Below are 22,637 nucleotides of genomic sequence, written 5' to 3'. Positions count from 1 at the left end.
GAAAACTGTCCGAAAACCGAAGTCAACTGTAATATCAAATACTGCTAAGGTCTTTAACCTACGTCATGCTAAATCGGTAACGTCGAGAACGATATTAAAATGGTAAGAAAACCACCGAGTTCAGTGGGTAAAGTACTGTGAATAGGGACCTTCTCTTCCACGGTTCCATCGCCCACCTCCTTCACAAAATATTACAAATTTTGTATAAAAGAATTCGGACAAATTCTTTATTCCCATTCATTTGAAAAATATTAGCTCTTCGATCATTTTGGAAAGCAACAACAAAAAGAGTTTTAAAAACGACAGAAGCAGAAATTTAAACCTGAAAGTAAAGATCTAGTCAAACCAAAAACTAAATTTCATTTATATTATAATTCTCTGTGAGATGCTAATTCGTATATGTATCGGTATTTCACACATTCACTATTGCAAAAACGGGACTAGACGTGATATTATATAGGACTCTGTGTCGAGTGTTCTGTAATATCGATATCGAAAAATATCAGTGTTTTCCACGCTCTTTACAATTCATAACGTTGCGCCGCGACTATTGTAATTATCTGAAAAGTATTCTCGCCACATTTCCAGTACATGATCGTTTGAATGTGATCCGTTTTGTATACTTGGAGTTAAGTTTTGAAACTTTATAAGTGGTTATATAATAATCTGATGGATTCTAAAATTTAAAAATCTAAAAAGTTAATATAATAAATCTATTCTCCTGATAATTAATCTAAAACAATAACATCAATTCCTAACTTTTAAATCAATGATTTAAATATATGATCGCATGGCATATATTCGCTCGCGCGTATTCCGGATGCATGCAGGTCAACGTGCACTGGACAGCTCTTTCGATTTGTAAGTCGCCGCAAGGACACCTCTGCTTTGGTGACTGCTTGATAACTGCTCGATGTTTGCATCGAATCACGGGAGTTGCCGTCGCGTCGGTGATGCTTGCGAATCTGCTGAGGGTTCAGTCGTGGATCTGCAGTCTTGTCCGATTGATACTTCGGTACTAGGTCAGACACCTGCAATTTCACGACCTCCGTAATCCTGTTCGTCTCCGAGAGGGTGGACCCCACTATTCAGCCTTGCATTCGTAATCCTGTTCAGCGGTCCCTCCACGGATTCCACTTGTTCAGTTGGAGTGTGTTATGTTGCCGACCCGTGTGCTGGATCCACGGCTGCATCTCCAGTGAATTACTGGCATCAGTGGTCGGTACCATAAACCGCGACTCATGTAAGTTTCGAACGGCGAAACAGGAATCGAGTGAAGGGCATTCCGCTGATCCTGAGGGTTGTCCGGTATACGGGGGTACGTCGCGTACGTTTGTTAGTTCTTTCGAGAGATCGCGATCTCGTTCGTTCTGGACGCACCGTGATTTTTCTTTTATCGTTTGATTCTTGGATTTCTTCGTGTTTTTCCATTTTTCAGGGAAGCTTATTGGGGTCATGTTAGAGTTTCTTTCTAATACATTCAAGAGTTTAGAGTCGCGAAAATAACATGTTAAACAGTTTAGTGTAACGACTCGTATGTCCCCCTTGCAAAACACAGAATTGTAATACACAGTGTCAATAGTTACATTTTCTTTCTCTCGTTCAATGTTAGAGAAATGTGCCTTTGATACCGAATGCTACCAGTAGGGATGCGAATTACTATACGATATTTGCACTGATCGATGTAGTCGTTGTGTAGGAGATAGATGTTGCGTTATGTATGCTTTTCTACGTTTGTAAAGATACATGTAAGCGCTACGATAGAGATATATGTTTCGAAATTAGGCTACGAAACAATTATTTCTTTACGCAGGGCCATGGTCAAGTAGAGTCAGAACTCGACATTCTGCCAATAAGTCGAATGTCGAGATCGATGTGTAATGTTAAATAACCTATGGGCGGTTCTCGTGCGTTGTCACCTCCTCGTGGTGAGATTTGTTAATTGGCATCGTTTTTCAAAAATTAATCAGTTGATCAATCTATTACCAATCCAAGGACTACGCTACAGTCCGGTTTGGATCACCAAAAGCCACTAAGAGGATTTTGGATGTTCTCGACTGGACTGCACAGAGGGATACCGTGGAACATCATTAGACATCGTAGGACATTGTTCGACATCATTGGACACCATTGGACATCATTGGACATCGCGACAGTTTCAGTAGGAAACGTCGAAATAGAGGGAAAGCAAGGAGAAAAAGTATTGCCGCGATAAAGGAAGCTATGATTCAAGAAATTAAAGATAATTCAAATGCTGGATTATGATCGCAACGTAGCCGATGTAGCAACATGGAACAAATGTAACCAATAGTCGAAGCTGTGCCATTATTTTTGGACATTTTAATTTGTATATTATAGGAAATATATATCATATAATAGTTGGCATTCGACTGTTCTAACATTATAATTAGGATATTTCCTAGATATAATATGTACAAAAATATTATTGTTCCTATGGCAAAATATCTAAAAATAATTCGTTACATTTAAACATGTAGCAAGGAGTATTAGAAGTGTTTATGTATTGAAATAATGTCGACTGAATGTAAAGGGAAAGCATCCTCAGAAGTACCCAGTATGGTTGTGGCAGTTGTGTAAATGGTACAAGTCAATACGAAATCCGTTAATTACGAGAATCAGTGTAAAGATTTCTTACAGTTGTTCTTACTTTGCGATAGATAATTACCAATGATCTTTCGTACAGTTTTTAAATAATTATGTGTGAACTGGATTCTGCAACTTGATTTATTGAAAATCAATCGTGATTATATAATTGCGTGAAAGTACTCATTTCTGGCAGCATGACCCAGCGTAGGACGGTAAGCATTTAATATGATAATAATAATTAATATGATGATTAATAATAAATGTTTTTGATATTAACGGCTAGAAATTAAATATGGCAGAGTAACAAATCCTAAATTCTAATTCAACGAGAATATAAAAAAAGCGTCTGTTTGATATACCTATTTTCAGCGAATTAGCTTTTATTTATTTTCAAATAGAGATACGAATCCATAGCAATTAGTTTTAATTTCGAATCTACAATTGTATCGAAGGTTCTTCAAGACTTATAGAACTTGCAAGTATTACCAAAATTTCGAAGTTTTGATTCCTACGTCTCGATTTAAAGTTTTGGCACATAATGAAATGTATTAACATATCGTATCGATAATACCAAAGAACCGTCTGAACCTTGGAATATGATTCAATGTTTAAAAGTCACAATAATCTTAAATCATTGACCTTGCGTCTTGATCGATCGCGATCATTTAAAATTTTGAATCTTTCAGCCTGATTTAAACTGTCACGATCCACCAAAACATAAAATTCAAAGCTTAAAACTGTTACATCTTATAAATATCGGATCATATTCGACGGTTCAAACTGTTTTTCGGTATTATCCATACATTTCATTATTTAGAAATGACATTTAAGAAACATATAAATTCTTTCAAATTATCATTGATTTGGAGGACACTCAAAGCAAATGATTTTAGAAGAAAGTTGTCAAAGGCATAAATAACCTTTAGCAAACGTCAGTGAAAAGCTCAAGTTCGTCTTCTATCTATAATAACATCAAATAACATCAAGCATATTTTAATTATATTCTGTTGATAAACAGAAGAGGACAGAATAGACAGAATAGAAGAACATTTTTTAATTCCCTTGAAACAATATTAATATTTAAATACTTCTTAATATCTTTTCCGTGGTTTGGAGTTTATATTCGCTGAAATGTTTGATTGGTCTACCAAATTAGAAAAGAATTATGATTTCTATTCTTAACAAAGGTAACTGTTTTCCAGGTTCCAAGGAGAGTGTTTGAGGGCGGTGGTTCCGATCTTGTCGATTCATCGCCGAAAAAGAAAGATCGTAGGCTCTTCAAAAATCGAATGTGGCTATGTCAGCCATCTGCTTCCGGTTAGTTATCACTCTTGATATTACGTCAGGTATTTATCAGTAATTTTAATACGCACAATGCAACTTCCTTTGCCTCCTCGAATTGATGTTTTATAGTGATGTTCGTGAATTATATTTCAATTCTAATGACTTATGTACCATCGTTTAAAGTTGCATTTCTATTGCATCCTACATTATAATAAATTTAACATTTCGATTCTTATATTCATTGCACTGATTCCTTATTATATCATAAATCGAGCGCGGACTTTTATGTTTATGAGAAACCTGAAAGCGCAACATGTTCATTATTACACATTAATACACCTAGACTTATCGCAAGTATCTAGCAAATTTTACTTCATGTAGTATCTTACTTCATGTAGTACTTTAATTAACACACAAATAATGCGAATGGATTAACAGATTAATAATAAAATAGTTAAGAAATAAAGCTAGTGGGAATCATTCGAGCTAACATCGCGAGGGGTCCAATTACTTATAGCCTGCGGTATGTATTAATTATAAATATATTAAGAGTATATATTAAAAATATAAATTTGTCTAAATATACGCACTGTTCTTATAAAACAATCGCACTACAATTAACATATGCTATATATAGCATTACACGTTTCTCATTTCAGCAGCGCTAACCATGCTCATACTCGGTTCAGTCAACGGATGGACAACGATTTCTCTTGCTTATCTAATATCCGGGACTGGCGGCGTGCCGCTAACGTTAACACACAGCGAATCTTCATGGATCGTTTCTTGTACAGTACTTGGTTCAATGATCGGTTCACTTGTGGCTATACAGTTGGCCAGCAGCAGCGGTAGTAAAAACTGCCTCGTTTTATGTAACACAATGTTCACATTAGGCTGGTTCACCATCTACGCCGCAACTTCTGTGCCAATGCTATACCTTGCTCGGGGGATTCTCGGTATAGGCGTTGGTATTGCGCGCACGGTAAATCCCATGTACGTGCCAGGAGTCACCGACATCAACATTGGAAGCACCCTAAGTTCTCTATGCGTCGTGAACGTATCTATCGGGACACTGGTAACCAGCATCCTAGGACTTTGGCTGATGTACGAGTCACTGCTGCAGATCCTTGCAATAATATCCTTTATATCCTTCTTGTCGAACATGTATTTTCCCGAAACTCTGTTTTGCTCGGTGGCAACAGGTCAAACGAAGCAAGCATGCAAGTCGATATCATATTACCAAAGCTTGATAAATAGGCACAAACTGAGAATGGAACTACATGCTCTACGCACACAAACCACGTACGAATTACACCGATCATCCTCAAGCGAAATACACCAACCATCCACAAGCCAAACGTATCAATCATCCTTAAGCGAAATACACCAACCATCCACAAGCGAAATAAGCCCAGAACACACATGCGAAATACGCCAACCATCCACAAGTCAAATACACCGACCAACCATTAGCGAAATACACCAACCACTGCACCAATCATCCTCAAGCGAAATAAACCCAGACCCCACATGCGAAATACACCAACTATCCACAAGCCAAACGCATCAATCATCCTCAAGCGAAATACACCAATCATCCACAGACCAAATGCACCAATCATCCTCAAGCGAAATAAACCCAGACCCCACATGCGAAATACACCAACTATCCACAAGCCAAACGCATCAATCATCCTCAAGCGAAATACACCAATCATCCACAGACCAAATGCACCGATCATCCTCAAGCGAAATAAACCCAGACCCCACATACGAAATACTCCCAGACCCCACATGCGAAATACTATCACGATTTAGAAGCGATTTATGCACACAATCTAATGAGGATTTACGCGAATGGGCTGACACAGATGAGACACACATAGATTTAACTAAATATAATTGGTCAACCAAACTGCAAGCAGTACTACAACGAAGCAATAGGAAAGCGTTGTTTATCATGCTTGGCTTAATCATGGCACAACACCTTAGCGGAAACTACATCACTATGCAGTATCTGTTAGTGCTGTTTGGCAAAACAACGATCAATATCAGAGCAAGCGCAGTGACGATTTTGGTGATGACTGTCGGCCTCATATGTGGCACTTTATGCACCTTAACAGTGACTTCTCTTGAAAGAAGAACACTTTTGATTCTGTCTACGCTTGGGTCGTGTTTTACATTGATTATTCTAGCAACTTATCTTTTATTAGTTCAATATAAGTCTGATGTATCCATCCTCTCACCTCTTCCAGTTATCGACCTAATTATATATCAAGTAATGTTTCACATTGGTTTAGGTACGTTACCCAATGTTCTCCAATGCGAGTTATTTCCTACAGAACTAAAAGGCTTTGTTGGTGCCATCATTGCAATTTTCGATGGTATAATTGGTTTTACCGTGTCGAAACTGTATCAAATGATTACCGATAATGTAGGATCGTATGCGATTTACTTTATCTTCGCGACATCATGCTGGGTGGCATTTATGATAGTGTTCATATGGGTACCGGAAACAAAAGGAAAAACGTATCGCGAGATTGAAGCGCTTTTAGTTGGTGAAAATTTGAATTCTTTGAATGAAGAAGTTCGAACCGATGAAATGGATATTCGTAGAATATGACAAGAAAAAACTGAACCGTACGTCCGTGGCACGGTGTCTACTTACTCGGAATATTATATTTCTCATTTTTATTCCTATAACGATAAAGATCTACAATTTCATCACGATATGCAATTTTTGTAGTAATGTAGTTCTATTCGTTTGTACGTGTAATTTTAGAATTGTGTCTAACAAAGGTAGTGGTCATTTACAAACATATGTACTGCATAAATTGACTTGCATTGAACTCAGAGGGACACATGTTCTCAAACTAAACTTTTTATCCATTTCATAACACGAACAATGTAACAATACCAATTAACTCGAGATAATTGAGCAAAAATTAGCAAAAGTTACAGAAGTAACATATTCAAGACTGATACGATGACATAACACTGTCAAGAACTATTCTTTATATATCAGCTGTTATCTATGCTGTTATTTTTTGTTTTTTGCAATATATAACATATGTATATCGCAAATACATATGTTAATATTGTTACAATAAACGGCAAGTATGCTGAAAAAGTCAGTATGTATGCTAAAAACAATGTAATATAATTAACATAACACATTGTTAATAAGTACTTATATTACATTGTGTTTTGTCGTTGATAAGCATATGTATATACATATACAATTATATATGTGTAAGACATGGTCTTTTCAGCGTTATATTATAGTTATTACTGAAAAATATTTGAATATGTTACTTCGAATATTATAGTAATTACTGTATGATAACACAGTGATAAATATATAGCATAGTCTAGCAGGAATTACATCGAACTGTCGAACGTTATTTTCGGTAAATTATGGCTATAATAATAGTGTTCACTTCAGAAATTTATAATATTTCCTACTTTTAATATCCGAAAATTTACGTGAAAAATTAAATATCGATAATTTTATAAATTTTTGTCTATCGACAATTATGTATTTATTGTATATCTTTTAAACAAATATCTTCCTTATTAAAAAGATACAAGAAACATGGTGTTCCTATCTATATATAAAATCACAAACAAGATTTTGAATGTTCTATTTTATTTAAGTTTTATTGCAGACGAATTTCTTACAGACACACCCAGTGGAAATTAAGTAAAGGAGTTCGAATGAAGACGAGTCAACTGTAATACCAAATACAGCTAAGATCCTAAACCTACGTCATGCTAGATCGGTAACGTCGAGAACGATTTTAACATGACAAGAAAACCTCCGAGTTCACTGGGTAAAGTACTCTGAATAGCAACTTTCTCTTCTACGGTAACATTACCCCTTCTTTTTCCCAAAATATTAATCATATTGGATAAAAGAATTCGGAGATATTCTTTATTCTCATTCATTTGAAAAATATTTGCTCTTCGATCGTTATGGAAAACAAATAACAAAAACATCTCTAAAAACGACAGAAGCGAAAATTTAAACCTAAAAGTAAAGATTTGGTTAAACCAAAAACTAAATTTCATTTATATTATAATTTCCTGTGAGATGCTAATTCGTATATCTATTCGTATATGATATTTCGCACATTCACTATTACAAACAATTGGTCTAGACGTGATATTATATGAGACTCTGTGTCGCGTGTTATAAAATACCGATATAGAAAAATATCAGTGTTTTTCACGCTCTTTACAATTCATAACGTTGCGTCGCGACGATTGTAATTATCTGACAAGGGTACTCGCTACATTTCCATTATATGATCGTTTGAATATGCTCCGTTTTATATACTTGGAATTAAGCTATGAAAATTTATAAATGGTTGTATAATATTCTGATGCATAGTAAAATTTAAAAATCTAAAAAATTAAAATAAAAAATTAATTGTTCTGATAATTATTCTAAAACAATACCATCAATCCCTAACTTTTAAATCAATGATTTAAATATCTGATCACATGGCAAGGTTTCTCGCGCCTGCATGGCAGGGTTGCTCGCGCCTATTCCAGGTGCATGCAGGTCAACGTAGGCGACATAGCTCTTTCAATTTGTAAGTCACCCCAAAGATTCGTCTGTTCTGGTGACTGCTCGATGTCTGCGCGGGATCGCGGGGGTTGTGGACGCGCCGGTGATGCTTTCGAATCTGTTGGGGATTCAATCGTGGATCTGCAGTACTGTTCGGATAGGGACCTGCAATTTCACATTCGCCGTAATTCTGTTCGACTGGCGCGGGAGTGGACGTCACTCGTTCGGTTGGGGCAGTGCATTCATAATTCTGTTCGGTGGTCCCGGCCCGGCAGGCCCATGGTTAAGTAGAGTTAGAACTCGACACTCTTGTCTATATGTTGAATGTCGAGATTGAGGTGCAGTGATAAAGAACTCATGGGTGGATCTCGTGCGTAGTCACCTCCTCGTGGTGAGATCTGGTAATTGGTACCGTTTTTCAAAAATTTATCGAGGGATTAATCTTTGGAAATGATGCCAAGCCAAGAACTACGCTATATACAGTCCAGTTTGGATAACCAAAAGTCACGAAGAGAATTTTGGATGATCTAGACTGGAGTGCAACGTAGACCACCGTGGCTCACCGTGGCTCACCGTGGTAAACAGTGGGATACCATGGAAAATCGTGGGATACAATAGCAAACCTTGCGGTACCGTGGGGCACAATTCCTGGGTCACCATGGGAAACCTTTGGACACCGTGGGACACTGTCTGTTCGTTATCGATAAATTATCGATACGGTTTCAACGACGTATTGTATTACGAGTTTGTGATAGTAAATCAGATTACCTAAACTTGATAATATATAATTAATAATTGATTTGAGAATACAAGGATGGAAATAGAAAAGATTTAAAAAATCACATTTTTGTTTCAGATATATGAAATTGCAATTTCATTTAGAACTGATTAAACGATTTACTTAATTCTTATTACAGTACTTTACTATACAGTAATTTATTATTTTGATAGTGTGAAATATTGTAGCAAGATAGAATTATATTTCGCTGCGAGTATTGGATATCCAGTTTTATATTTTATTTATAATTTCGTACAAGATTGTAGTCTTAATTCAAACAAGTATTAAACTGAAATAGTAACTTCGCATGCGACACGAAAATGGTATGGAGAGGTCATCCGACCCGCAAAATGTGAACAAGCACTGAATATCACGTCTATTCCTGTTCCTCGTCTGTGGTAAAATTGTTTTAAAAAAGAGAATGTTGCGTTTCATAAAGAATTATACTATTTATCTACTTACACTACCTTATCTACTTAAACAGTACTGTTAATTATGCATGTATAATTAAATGCATGTATAAACTAATTAAATATTAAAGTACTTATTAGGGACGGATTAATGCTTCTAGGAAGCATTGCATTTTGCAGTAAAGATACTTTATATAACCACGCACATGACTCACAAACGTTCCATCTAGAACATCTAATTTAATTTCAATACTTTAATCAGGAACCTAAAGGTGTTTTCGTAAGCCCTGTATAATACATACATATCCGAAAATAATAAAGGCACAGAGTGGCTTTATAAATCTTACCGATCAAGAATATAAAGATTCCCTTAAACCAAACTATAAAAAATCTAAAGGCTTCCTTATAAACCCTACCTATTAGAAATCAAGATGTTTCACTATGTAACCCTGAAAAGAAGAATAAATCAGTAGCCATTAGGGCCAGCAAAATACGGCCATTATCCACTCGATATAAACCCGAGCAATAAATCGTGAGTGGACTACCTTTTCTTTTTCGCAATATTAATTAACTAAATTCATGTATAGAATAGAAAATTCTCAAGATAAATACACGAACAGTGCTTCATGCAATAGTTGCAATACAAATTAATTGACTAATGAAAATAAAAAAATAAAGATAAATACTAAACTTCCACAAGTAAAAGTTGGATATTTTAATAATAAATAGTAATATATGCACTCATATTTGAGTATTCGCAACACTAATATCAAGACGTCCTATGCAGCCATTTGGGTGGCTGCTAGTATAATTGCGTCAGATGATCTAGGAGCAGGAACGTGCTTCCAGAATCCAGTGGAATACGATTCGGCATTGAGCATAATATCAGCTCAACAGTACTATAAAAAACGCGATCATTCATTATCTCAACGTTAAATGGAAAAATACTTCGAAATCGTGATGGAATAATAACGCAACACTAACTCTCAAACTGAATGCAATGAAAATTACTATTTACCGCTCTGATTTCCGAGAAACGCAAGAGGCAAACGAACGACTGTTATCGCAGCAGGATAATATTGCTCGCGATCACTTAGTTGCCAACCCAATAGTTCTAGCCCACGTACATGATAGTAAGATGATTCCTTGCGTCGTGAGCCTGAACGCAATCATAGTCGATATAATTGGGACAAGTGCACACATGTAAGTGTACTCAGTGTACGAAGATGCAGATGCGAGGAGGGAATGATTTCTGCGGAGCGTTTCCCTACTGAGGAAATTTCAAACGAAAAAGTGTTTCGACGTGTGAGAGATCGTAGAAAATACGACAGTTTCAGTAGGAAACGTCGAAATAGAGGAACAGCAAAGAGAAAAAAAATTGCCGCGATAAAGAAAGCTATGCCCCAAGAAATTAAAGATAATTCAGATGCTGGATTATGATCGCGACGTAGCCTATGTAGCAACATGGAACAATAATAACTAACAGTAGAAGCTCTGCAATTATTTTTGCTCGCTTTAATCTCTATATTTAAGAAATATATATAATATAATAGTTGGCATTCAACTGTCCTAACATTATAATTAGGATATTTTCTACGTATAATAAGTAAAAAAATATTTTATTCTTATGTCAAAATATCGAAAATTGATTCGTTACATTTAAACATGTAGCAAGGAGAATTAGAAGTGTTTATGTACAGAAATAATATCGACTGTATGTAAAGGGGAAGCAGCCCCAGAAGTACCCAGTATGGTTGTGACAGTCGTGTAAATCTAACAAATCAATACGAAATCTGTAAATCACGAGATTCAGTGTAAGGATTTCTTACAGTTGTTCTTTTTTTGCGATAGATAATTACTCAAGACCATTCGTGCATTTTTTAAATAATTATGAGTGAATTGGACTCTACGAATTGAATTATTGAAAATCTACCGTGATTATATAATTGCGTAAAAGTACTTATTTTTGGCAACATGTCCCAGCGTAGAATGGTAAGCAGTTAATGTGATTATACAATATATATTTTTGAAATAAACAGTTAGAAATTAAATATCGCAGAGTAACAAATTCTGATTGAATGAGAATATAAAAAATGCGTCCGTTTGAGATACCTATTTTCAGCGAATTTAACTATTATTCTTTTATTTCCAAATAGAGATACGAATCCATAGCAATTAGTATTAATTTCGAATCTACAATTGAATCGAAGGTTCATTAAGATTTATAGAACTTGCAAAAATTACCATAACTTCAAAATCATATAATAGTTGGCATCCGACTGTTCTAACATTATAATTAGGATACTTCCTAGATATAATAAGTACAAAAACATTATTGTTCCTATGTCGGAATATTTAAAATTAATTCGTTACATTTAAACATATAACAAGGAGAATTAGAAGTGTTTATGTGTTGAAATAATGTTGACTGTATGTAAACAGGAAGTAGCCCCAGAAGTACCTAGTATGGTTGTGACACTCGTGCAAATCGAACAAATCGATACGAAGTCCGTAAATCGCGAGATTCAGTGTAAAGATTTCTTACAGTTGTTCTTTTTTAGCAATAGATAACTACCCATGATCATTCGTGCATTTCTTAAATAATTATGAGTGAACTGGATTCTACAAATTGAATTATTGAAAATCTATCGTGATTATATAATTGCGTGAAAGTACTTATTTTTGGCAACATGTCCCAGCGTAGGACGGTAAGCAGTTAATATTATTATACAATATATATTTTTGTAATAAACAGTTAGAAATTAAATATCGCAGAGTAACAAATTCTGATTGAATGAGAATATAAAAAATGCGTCCGTTTGAGATACCTATTTTCAGCGAATTTAACTATTATTCTTTTATTTCCAAATAGAGATACGAATCCATAGCAATTAGTATTAATTTCGAATCTACAATTGAATCGAAGGTTCATTAAGATTTATAGAACTTGCAAAAATTACCATAACTTCAAAATTTTGATTCCTACGTCTCGATTTAAAGTTTTCGCACATAATGAAATGTATTAAAATATCGTGTCGATAATGCCAAAGAACCGTCTGAACTTTCTATCATAATCGATCTCGATCACTTAACATCTTGAATCTTTCACCCTGATTTAAACTGTTACGTCCCACCAAAACATAAAGTTCAAAGCTTAAAACTGTTACGTGTTATAAATGTCGAATCATACTCGAAGGTTGAAACGGTTTTTCGGTATTATCTATACGACATGTTAATATATTTCATTATTCAGAAATGACATTTAAGAAACATATAAAATCGTTCAAATTATCATTGATTTGGAGGACACTCAAGGCAAATGATTTTAGAAGAAAGATATCAAAAACATAAATAACCTTTAGCAAACGCCAGTGAAAAACTCAAGTACGTCTTCTATTTATAATAATATCAAATAACATGAAGCATATTTTAATGCTGTTGATAGAAATACCATAAATTGTATTTCTATTAAGATTGAAGATAGAAAATTTTTTAATTACCTTGAAAAAATATTAATATTTAAATACTTCTCAATATCTATTCCGTGGTTTGGAATTCGCTCATAAGTTTGATTACACTATCTAATTAGAATAGAATCATGATTTCTATTCTTAACAGAGGTATCTGTTTTCCAGGTTCCCAGGGGCTCTCCTGGGCACGCGCCTGGGGTCGGATTTTCAGATCTTGTCGTTTTATTTTCGCTATGGATATGGCGTAGTCTCTGGGACACACAATGCCGGCAATGGCTGGCATGCCTTTCCGGTTAGTTTTCATTCTTGATATTACGTCAGGTACTTATCTGCAATTTTAATACGCAGAATGCAATGTCCATTCCCCTCTCGAATTGATGTTTCATGGCGCTGTTCGTGAATTATTTCTCACTTGTATTGACTTACGTACCATCGTTTAAAGTTGCACTTCTATTCCATCCTACATTACGATAAATTTGACATTTCGATTCAGATATTCATCGCATTGATTCCTTATTATATCAAAAATCGAGTGCGGACCATTATATGTTTATGAGAAACCTGAAAGCGCAACATGTTCATTATTACACATTAATACACCTAGACTTATCGCAAATATCTAGCAAATTTTACTTCGTGTAGTATTTTACTTAATGCACATATAATACGAATGGAATAACAGAATAATAATGAAATAGTTAAGAAATAAAACTAGTGGCAAGCATTCGGGCTAACATCGCGAATAGTCCAATTGCTTATAGCCTGCCTTATCTGTAATTTTAATATGCAGAATGCACTTTCCTTTGCTTCCTCGAATTGATGTTTCATAGTGGTGTTCCTGAACTATTTCTCAATTCTAATGACTTACGTACCATCGTTTAAAGTTGCATTTCTATTCCATCGTACATTATAATAAATTTGACATTTCGATTCTGATATTCATCGCACTGATTCTCTATTATATCATAAATCGAGTGCAGACTTTTATATATTTATGAGAAATCTGAAAGAGAAATAATGTTCATTATTACACATTAATACACCTAGACTTATCGCAAATATCTAGCAAATTTTACTTCGTGTAGTATTTTACTTAATGCACATATAATACGAATGGAATAACAGAATAATAATGAAATAGTTAAGAAATAAAACTAGTGGCAAGCATTCGGGCTAACATCGCGAAGAGTCCAATTGCTTATAGCCTGCGGTATGTATTGAGTATAAATATATTAATAGTATATATTAAAAACATAAATTAGCGTAAATATACGCAGTGCTTTCATAAAAAAACCGCACTACAATTAACATATGCTATATATAGAATTGCTTGTTTCTTCTTCCAGCAACGCTAACCATGGTCGTAGTCGGTACAGTCTATGGATGGACAACGATTTCTCTTCCTTATCTAATATCCGGAACCGGTGGCGTGCCGCTAACGTTAACACCCGACGAATCTTCGTGGATGGTTTCTTTGACAGTACTTGGTTCAATGTTCGGTTCACTTCTGGCTGCCCAGTTGGCCGATCGCATCGGTCGTAAAGACTGCCTCCTTCTAAGCAGCACAATATGCACCATTGGCTGGTTCACCATCTGCGTAGCAACGTCCGTGCCAATGCTATATATTGCTCGAGTGCTTCTCGGTATAGGCGTTGGTATTGCCCGCACGATAAATCCCATGTTCGTGTCAGAAGTCGCCGACATAAACATCAGAGGAACCCTAGGTACTATAATCGCAGTAAACGTATATGCCGGGGCACTGGTAACCTGCGCCCTAGGAATCTGGCTAACTTACAAGTACCTCCTGGTGGTTCTTATATTAATATCGTTTACATCCATCGTGTCGAACATGTGCTTCCCCGAAACTCCGTATTTCTTGGCCGCAAGAGGTAAAAACAAGCAAGCATGCAAGTCGATTGCCTATTACAAAGGCATTGTAGATCCTGAAAGAGTGAAAATCGAACTACGTGATCTACGCGCACAAACCAGATACGAATTACACCCAAAATCCAGATACGAATTACACCAACAATCCAGTAGCCTTTTACATTCACAACCCGGAAGCGATTTACCCTCACAATCAAGACGCGAGCGATTTACCTCCACAACCCAGAAGCGACTTCCCCTCACAATCAAGACGCGATTTAACCCCACAGTCCAGTAGCGATTTACCTTCACAACCCAGAAGCGACTTACCCTCACAATCAAGACGCGAAGCACACTCAGACTCTTTTTGGGAAGTAGTAGACACAGAACCCATGTCCGCACCATCCAGTACCGATTCACTCTCACAGCCTACATCCGTAATACACACAGACGTTATATGCGACGTACACCAGCAACCCACGGGCGAATTACACCGACCATCCGCAAGCGAAATACACCGACCATCCACAAGCGAAATAAACCAACCATCCACAAACGAAATAAACCCAGACGAAATATGCGAAATACAATCGCGATCCACAAGCGATTTACGCATCCAATCCAGTGTGGATAAATCCAGCGATTTCCAATCCAGTGTGGATTCACGAGAATCGACGGACATAGATGAGATATACATGGATGGAACTGAATATACCTGTATGACCAAGCTGCAAACAATACTACATCAAAGCAACAGGAAAGCTCTCATTATCATGCTTGGAATGATCATGGCACAACAACTTAGCGGGAACTTCATCACTACGCAGTATCTGGAAGTGTTGTTGAACAAAACAACGATCGTTATCGATCCACAGGAAGCGTCGGTATTGGTCCAGTTTTTTAGCCTTGCATCTGGCACTTTAACCATCATAACAGTGGAATTGATTGGAAGAAGAACTTTTTTGCTTATATCCACGGCTGGATCATGTTTAACATTGAATATTTTAGCAACTTATCTTTTGTTAGTTGAACATAAGTATAACATTTCCAACGCCTCTATTGTTCCAGTTATCGACTTAATTATATATCAAATAGTGTTTCAACTTGGTTTAGGTACGTTATCCAATGTTCTCCTATGCGACTTATTTCCTACGGAACTAAAAGGTTTTGTTGGTGCCATCATTGTAATTTTCGATGGTATAATTGGTTTTACCGTGTCGAAACTGTATCAAGTCATTACCGATAATGTAGGATCGTATGCGATTTACTTTATCTTCACTACATCATGCTTCTTGGCATATATTGCGATGTACCTATGGATACCGGAAACAAAAGGAAAAACGTATCGCGAGATTAAAGTGATTCTAGTTGGTGAAAATTTGAATTCACCGAATGAAGAAATTCGAACCGATGAAATGGATAGTCGTGAAATATGACGGGAGAAAATGCACTGACAATCCATAGCACGGTGTCTCCATACTCGGAATATTTTATTTCTCATTTTTATTAGTATAACGATAAAGATCTACAATTTTATCACGATATGCAATTTTATTAGTATAACGATAAAGATCTACAATTTTATCACGATATGCAATTTTTGTAGTAACGTAGTTTTATTTGTTTGTACGTGTAATTTCAGAAATGTGTTTAACAAAGCTCATGGTCATTTACAAACATATGTATTGGATAAATTGACTTGAATTGAACTTAGAGAATTTTATGTTCTCAAACTAAACTTGTTATCCATTTCATAATACGAACAATGTGACAATATCAATTAACTCGAGATAACTGAACAAGAGTTTACAAAAGTAAGAAAAGTAATATATTAAAAAATGACAAGGTGACATAATACTGACAAGAACAATTCTCTATATTTCAGCTGTTATCTATGCTGCTTTTTTTTGTTTGCAATATATAACATATGTATATCACATACACATATGCTAATATTGTCACAATAAACAGCAGGTATGCTGAAAAAGTCAATATTTATGCTAAAAATAATGTAATATAATTAACATAACACATTGCTAATAAGTACTTAAATTACATTGTGTTTGTCGCTGATAAGCATATGTATATACATATACAATTATATATGTGTAAGACATGGTCTTTTCGGCGTTGTATTATAGTTATTACTAAAAAATTTTTGAATATGCTTCTTCGAATATTATAGTAATTACTGTATCATAACACCGCGATAAACACCTAGCCTTGTCCAGCAGAAATTCTATCGAACTGATGAATGTTATCTTCGGTAAATTATAGCTATAATAATAGTGTTCAGTTTAGAAATTTATAATGTTTCCTACTTTTAATATACGATAATTTACACGAAAAATTAAATATCGATAATTTTATAAATTTTTTTCTATCAACAATTATGTATTTATTGTATACCTTTAAACAATTATCTTATTAAAAAGCTACAAGAAACGTGGAATTACCATCTATATATAAAATCAAAAACAAGATTTTAAATGATCTATTTTATTTAAGTTTTATTCTAAGATTATTTCAAAAATGGGAAAGACGCGCCTCATAAAGAATTATACTGCTTATCTACTTACACTACCTTATTTACTTAAACATTACTCTTAATTACGCATGTATAAATTAATTAAATATTGAAGTACTTATTAGGAACGGATTAATGCATCTAGGAAGCATTGCTTTTTAGCAGTAAAGCTACTCTACATAACCATTCACCAGACTCACAAACGTTCCATCTAGATCGTGTCCCATCAAATTTGAGAAACTCTACCTGATAGAACATCTAATTTAATTTCAATACTATAATTAGAAAACTAAAGGCGTTTTCGCAAGCCCTGCATAATACGTACAAATCCGAACATAATAAAGGCACAGAGTGGCTTCATAATTCTTACCGATCAAGAATATAAAGATTCCCTTAAACCTAGCTATAAAAAATGTAAAGGTTTCCTTATAAACCCAAATGCTATAATATTATAATATTATAATGTTATAAATTCAAATGCTGCATTGTGATCGCAACGTAACCGATGTTGTAACATAGAACAAAAATAACTAATAGACGAAGATGTGCAATTATTTTTGCTCATTTCAATTTTTATATTATAGGAAATATGTATCATATACTAGTTGGCATTCGATTGTTCTAACACTATAATTAGGATATTTCCTAGATATAATATGTACAAAAATATTATTGTTCCTATGGCAAAATATTTAAAAATAATTCGTTACACTTAAACATATAACAAGGAGAATTAGAAGTGTTTATGTGTTGAAATAATGTCGATTGTATGTAAAGGGGAAGTATCCTCAGAAGTATCCAGTATAGTTGTGGCAGTCGTGTAAATCGAACAAGTCAATACGAAATCCGCAAATCGCGAGATTCAGTGTAAAGATTTCTTACAGTTGTCCTTTTTTCGCGATAGATTACTACCCCAGGTCATTCGTGCATTTTTTAAATAATTATGAGTGAACTAAATCCTACAAATTGAATTATTGAAAATCTATCGTGATTATATAATTGCGTGAAAGTACTTATTTTTGGCAGCATGTCCGAGAGTACAACGGTAAGTATTTAATATTATTATATGATAAATATTTTTGAAATAAACGGCTAGAAATTAAATATCGCCGAATAACAAATCCTAAATTCTAATTCAACGAAAATATAAAAAATGGCGTCTGTTTGAGGTACCTATTTTCAGCGAATTTAACTATTATTCTTTTATTTCCAAATAGAGATTGGAATCCATAGCGATTAAAGTTTTGATTCCTACGTCTCTATTTAAAGTTTTGGCACATAATGAAATGTATTAACATATCGTGTCGATATTTAAAAGTCACAATAATCTTAAATCTTTGACCTTGTGTCTTGATCGATCGTGATCATTTTAAAATTTTGAATCTTTCACCCTGATTTAAACCGTCACGACCCACCAACACATAAAGTTCAAAGCTTAAAACCGTTACGTCCTATAAATATCGAATCACATTCGAAGGTGCAAACTGTTCTTTGGTATTATCTGTACGACATGTTAATATATTTCATTATTTAGAAAAGATATTTAAGAAACATATAAAAACATTACAAATTATCATTGATATGGAGGACACTCAAAGGAAAAGATTGTACAAGAAAGTTTTCAAAAGCACAAATAACCATTAGCAAACGTCAGTGAAAAACTCAAGTACGTCTTTTATCTTTAATAACATCAAAGAACATCAAGAATATTTCAATGTTGTTGACAGAAATGTCATAAATTGTATTTCAATTAAGATAGGAGAAAGAAAAAATGTTGAAATAATGTTAATATTTAAATACTTCTTGACATCTTTTCCGTGGTTTGGAATTCGCTCATAAGTTAGATTACACTATCTAATTAGAATAGAATTATGATTTCTATTCTTAACAAAGGTGTCTGTTTTCCAGGGTCCCAGGAACACTGCTGTGCACTCGCCTGAGGGCGAAGGTTTAGATCCTGATGGATCATCTCCGCAAGGGAAATGTCCTAGTCCCTGCATCTTACAAAGCCGGCAATATCTAGCATGTATTTCTGGTTAGTTTTCACTCTTGATATAACGTGAGGTACTTATCTGCAATTTTAATACGCAAATTGCAATTCCCTTTCCCCCCTCGAATTGATGTTTCATAGTGATGTTCTTAAATTATTTCTTACTTGTATCGACTTGCGTACAATCGTTTAAAGTTGCACTTCTATTCCATCCTACATTACGATAAATTTGACATTTCGATTCAGATATTCATCGCACTGATGCTTTATTATATCATAAATCGAATGCGAACTTACATATATTTATGAGAAATCTGAAAGCGAAATAATGTTCATTATTACACATTAATACATCTAGGCTTATCGCAAGTCTTATACAAATTTTACTTCGTGTGGTATTATACTTCATGCAGTAGTACTTTACTCAATGCACAAATAATGCGAATGGATTAACAGATTAATAATACAATAGTTAGGAAATAAAACTAGTGAAAAGCATTTGAGTTAACATTGCGAGGAGTCCAATTACTTATAGCCTGCGGTATGTATTAATTAGAAATATATTATGAGTATATATTAAAAATATAAATTTGCGTAAATATACGCAGTGTTCTTATAATACAATCGCACTACAATTAACATATGCTATATATAGCATTACTTGTTTCTCATTCCAGCAACCCTAACCATGGTCATGGTCGGTACAGTCTACGGATGGACAACGACTTCTCTTGTCCATCTATCAACCGGGACCGCTGACGTGCCGCTAAGGTTACGACGCGTGGAACATTCATGGGTGATTTCTATCACAATAATTGGTTCAATCTTCGGTTCACTTCTGGCTGCCCAGTTGGCCGATCGCAGGGGTCGTAGATACTGCCTCCTTGTATGCAGCACAATATTCACCGTAGGTTGGTACATCATGTATGAAGCAACTTCCGTGCGATTGCTATACTTTGGTCGGCTGTTTCTCGGTATAGGCGTTGGTATTGCCCGCACGATAACTCCCATGTACGTGTCAGAAGTCGCCGACATAAACATCAGAGGAACCCTAGGTACTATAATCGCAGTGGACGTATATACCGGAACAATGATAACCTGCGCCCTAGGAATCTGGCTGACGTACAACTCACTCCTGCTGGCTCTTGTAATACTATCCTTTATATCCTTCTTCCCGAACACCTGTTTCCCCGAAACACCGTATTTCTTGGTAGCAAAAGGACTAAAGGAGGAAGCATCCAAGTCCATAGCATATTACAAAAATATCACAGATCCTCAGAGAGTGGAAATCGAACTACGTGCTCTACGCACAGAAGCCAGATACGAATTACACCCACAATCCAGATGTGAATTAAACCAACAATCCAGAAGCGATTTACACTCACAATCCACAAACGATATACACCGGCCATCCACACGCGAAATGCACCAACCATCCACAAGCGAAATACACTCAGAACCCACAAGCGAAATACACCAGCCATCAAGAAGCGAAATACGCGTATCATCCGCAAGCGAAATATACCGACCATCCACAAGCGAAATACGCCGACCATCCACAAGCGAAATAGACCGACCATCCACAAGCGAAATACACCGACCATCCACAAGAAAAATACACCGACCATCCACAAGCGGAAAACACTCACAATCCACAAGCGAATTACACCGACCATCCACGAGCGAAATACACCGACCATCCACAAGCCAAATACACCGACCATCCACATGCGAATTATACTCACAATCCACAAGCGAGTTACACCGATCATCCACAAGCGAAATATACCGACCGTCCACAAGCCAGATACACCGACAATCCACAAGCCACATACATCGTCCACCCACAAGTCAAATACACCGATCATCCACAAGTCAAATACACCGACCATCCACAAGTCAATTACACCCAGAAACCATAAGCGAAATACACCAATCATCCACAAGCGAAATACACCAACGATCCACAAGCGAAATACACCCAGGACCCACAAGCGAAATACACCCAGGAACGAGAAGCGAATTACAATCGCGATCCAGAAGCGATTTACGCACAGAATTCAATGTGGATTCACAAGGGTCGACAGACTCAGATGAGACATACATGGATGGAACTGAATATACCTGTATGACCAAGCTGCAAGTAATACTACATCGAAACTACAGGAAAGCTCTGTATATCATGCTTGGCTTGACCATGGCACAACAACTTAGCGGAAACTTCATCACTACGCAGCATCTGGAAGTGTTGTTAAGGAAAACAACGATCGTTATCGATCCACACGAAGCGACGATTTTGGTCCTGTTTGTCAGCTTTGTATCTGGCAGTTTAATCTCCTTCGCATTGCAATTCGTAGGAAGAAGAACACTTTTGCTTCTCTCTACGGGTGGGACGAGTATTACATTGATTATTTTAGCAATTTATCTAGTGTTATTTGGAAATCTGCTTGAGGCTTCCAACGTCTCTATTATTCCAGTTATCGACTTAATTATATATCAAGTATTGTTTGAAATTGGTTTAGGTACGTTACCCAATGTCCTCCTATGCGACTTATTTCCTGCGGAACTAAGAGGCTTTGTTAGTGTCATCAATGTCACATTCGATGCTATAATTGGTCTTATCGTGATGGTACTGTATAAAGTATTTGTAGATAATTTAGGGTCGTATACGATTTACTTTATCTTCGCGACATCATGCTTCTTGGCATTCCTGATGGTGTTCATATGGGTACCGGAAACAAAAGGAAAAACATATAACGAGATTGAAGCGCTTCTAGCTGGTGAAAATTTGAATTCTTTGAATGAAGAAGTTCGAACCGATGAAATGGATGTTCGTAGAATATGACAGGAAAAATTGCACCGTACGTCCGCGGCACGGTGTCTACATACTCGGAATATTTTATTTCTCATTTTTATTAGTATAACGATAAAGATCTACAATTTTATCACGATATGCAATTTCTGTAGTAACAGAGTTTTATACGTTTCTAAGTGTAATCTTAGAAATGTGCCTAACAAAGCTGGTGGTCATTTACAAACATATGCATCGTATAAATTGACTTGCATTGAACTTAAAGGAACACACGTTCTCAAACTAAAGTTTTTATCCATTTCATAACACGAACAATGTAA

The 22,637-nt window shown here is 35.6% G+C and overlaps 3 protein-coding genes across 4 annotated transcripts; all 3 read left to right on the top strand.

Annotated features, from left to right (window-relative positions):
• The first annotated feature begins 2,532 nt into the window (after positions 1-2,532).
• LOC100749069 lies at positions 2,533-6,835 on the top strand. The gene is made up of 3 exons (XM_033324429.1): positions 2,533-2,594; positions 3,810-3,924; positions 4,529-6,835. Exons 1-3 carry the CDS (start codon positions 2,533-2,535, stop codon positions 6,512-6,514), a joined length of 2,163 nt encoding a protein of 720 aa, XP_033180320.1. The 3' UTR covers positions 6,515-6,835.
• Positions 6,836-13,352: 6,517 nt separating this feature from the next.
• LOC100748947 (sugar transporter ERD6-like 5) lies at positions 13,353-16,496 on the top strand. Its single transcript, XM_033324428.1, is given in 3 exon segments — positions 13,353-13,414; positions 14,469-15,211; positions 15,213-16,496. Coding segments are annotated over 2 exon segments (1,944 nt in total). The 5' UTR covers positions 13,353-13,414; positions 14,469-14,479; the 3' UTR covers positions 16,425-16,496.
• On the top strand, positions 15,451-22,479 carry LOC117152474 (sugar transporter ERD6-like). 2 transcript variants are annotated; one of them, XM_033324427.1, is made up of 2 exons: positions 15,451-15,524; positions 20,905-22,472. In XM_033324427.1, the coding sequence occupies exon 2, from the start codon at positions 20,929-20,931 to the stop codon at positions 22,348-22,350; it is 1,422 nt and encodes a 473-aa protein (XP_033180318.1). In that variant the 5' UTR covers positions 15,451-15,524; positions 20,905-20,928; the 3' UTR covers positions 22,351-22,472. The 2 variants fall into 2 exon arrangements, with proteins under 2 accessions (XP_033180318.1, XP_033180317.1); XM_033324426.1 differs by lacking the exon at positions 15,451-15,524 and having other exon boundaries at positions 20,473-20,989; positions 21,350-22,479.
• The last annotated feature ends 158 nt before the right edge of the window (positions 22,480-22,637 follow it).

Source organism: Bombus impatiens, unplaced genomic scaffold (assembly GCF_000188095.3).
Source record: "Bombus impatiens unplaced genomic scaffold, BIMP_2.2 scf_2471, whole genome shotgun sequence".
Classification (NCBI taxonomy): Eukaryota; Metazoa; Arthropoda; class Insecta; order Hymenoptera; family Apidae; genus Bombus; species Bombus impatiens.
The sequence above is the reverse complement of the archived record's forward strand: the minus strand, read 5'-3'. Positions and strand labels throughout refer to the sequence as shown.

Bases quoted from the DNA above. Each gene is read 5' to 3' on its own strand.
- LOC100749069 (XM_033324429.1), top strand. From the start codon at position 2,533: ATGTCGACTGAATGTAAAGGGAAAGCATCCTCAGAAGTACCCAGTATG. The intron at 2,595-3,809 runs GTAAATGGTACA...ACTGTTTTCCAG, and splicing joins AGTATGGTTGTGGCAGTTGT to GTTCCAAGGAGAGTGTTTGA. The intron at 3,925-4,528 runs GTTAGTTATCAC...TGCTATATATAG, and splicing joins ATGTCAGCCATCTGCTTCCG to CATTACACGTTTCTCATTTC.
- LOC117152474 (XM_033324426.1), top strand. From the start codon at position 20,515: ATGTACGTGTCAGAAGTCGCCGACATAAACATCAGAGGAACCCTAGGT. The intron at 20,990-21,349 runs CAAGAAGCGAAA...TACATCGTCCAC, and splicing joins AAGCGAAATACACCAGCCAT to CCACAAGTCAAATACACCGA.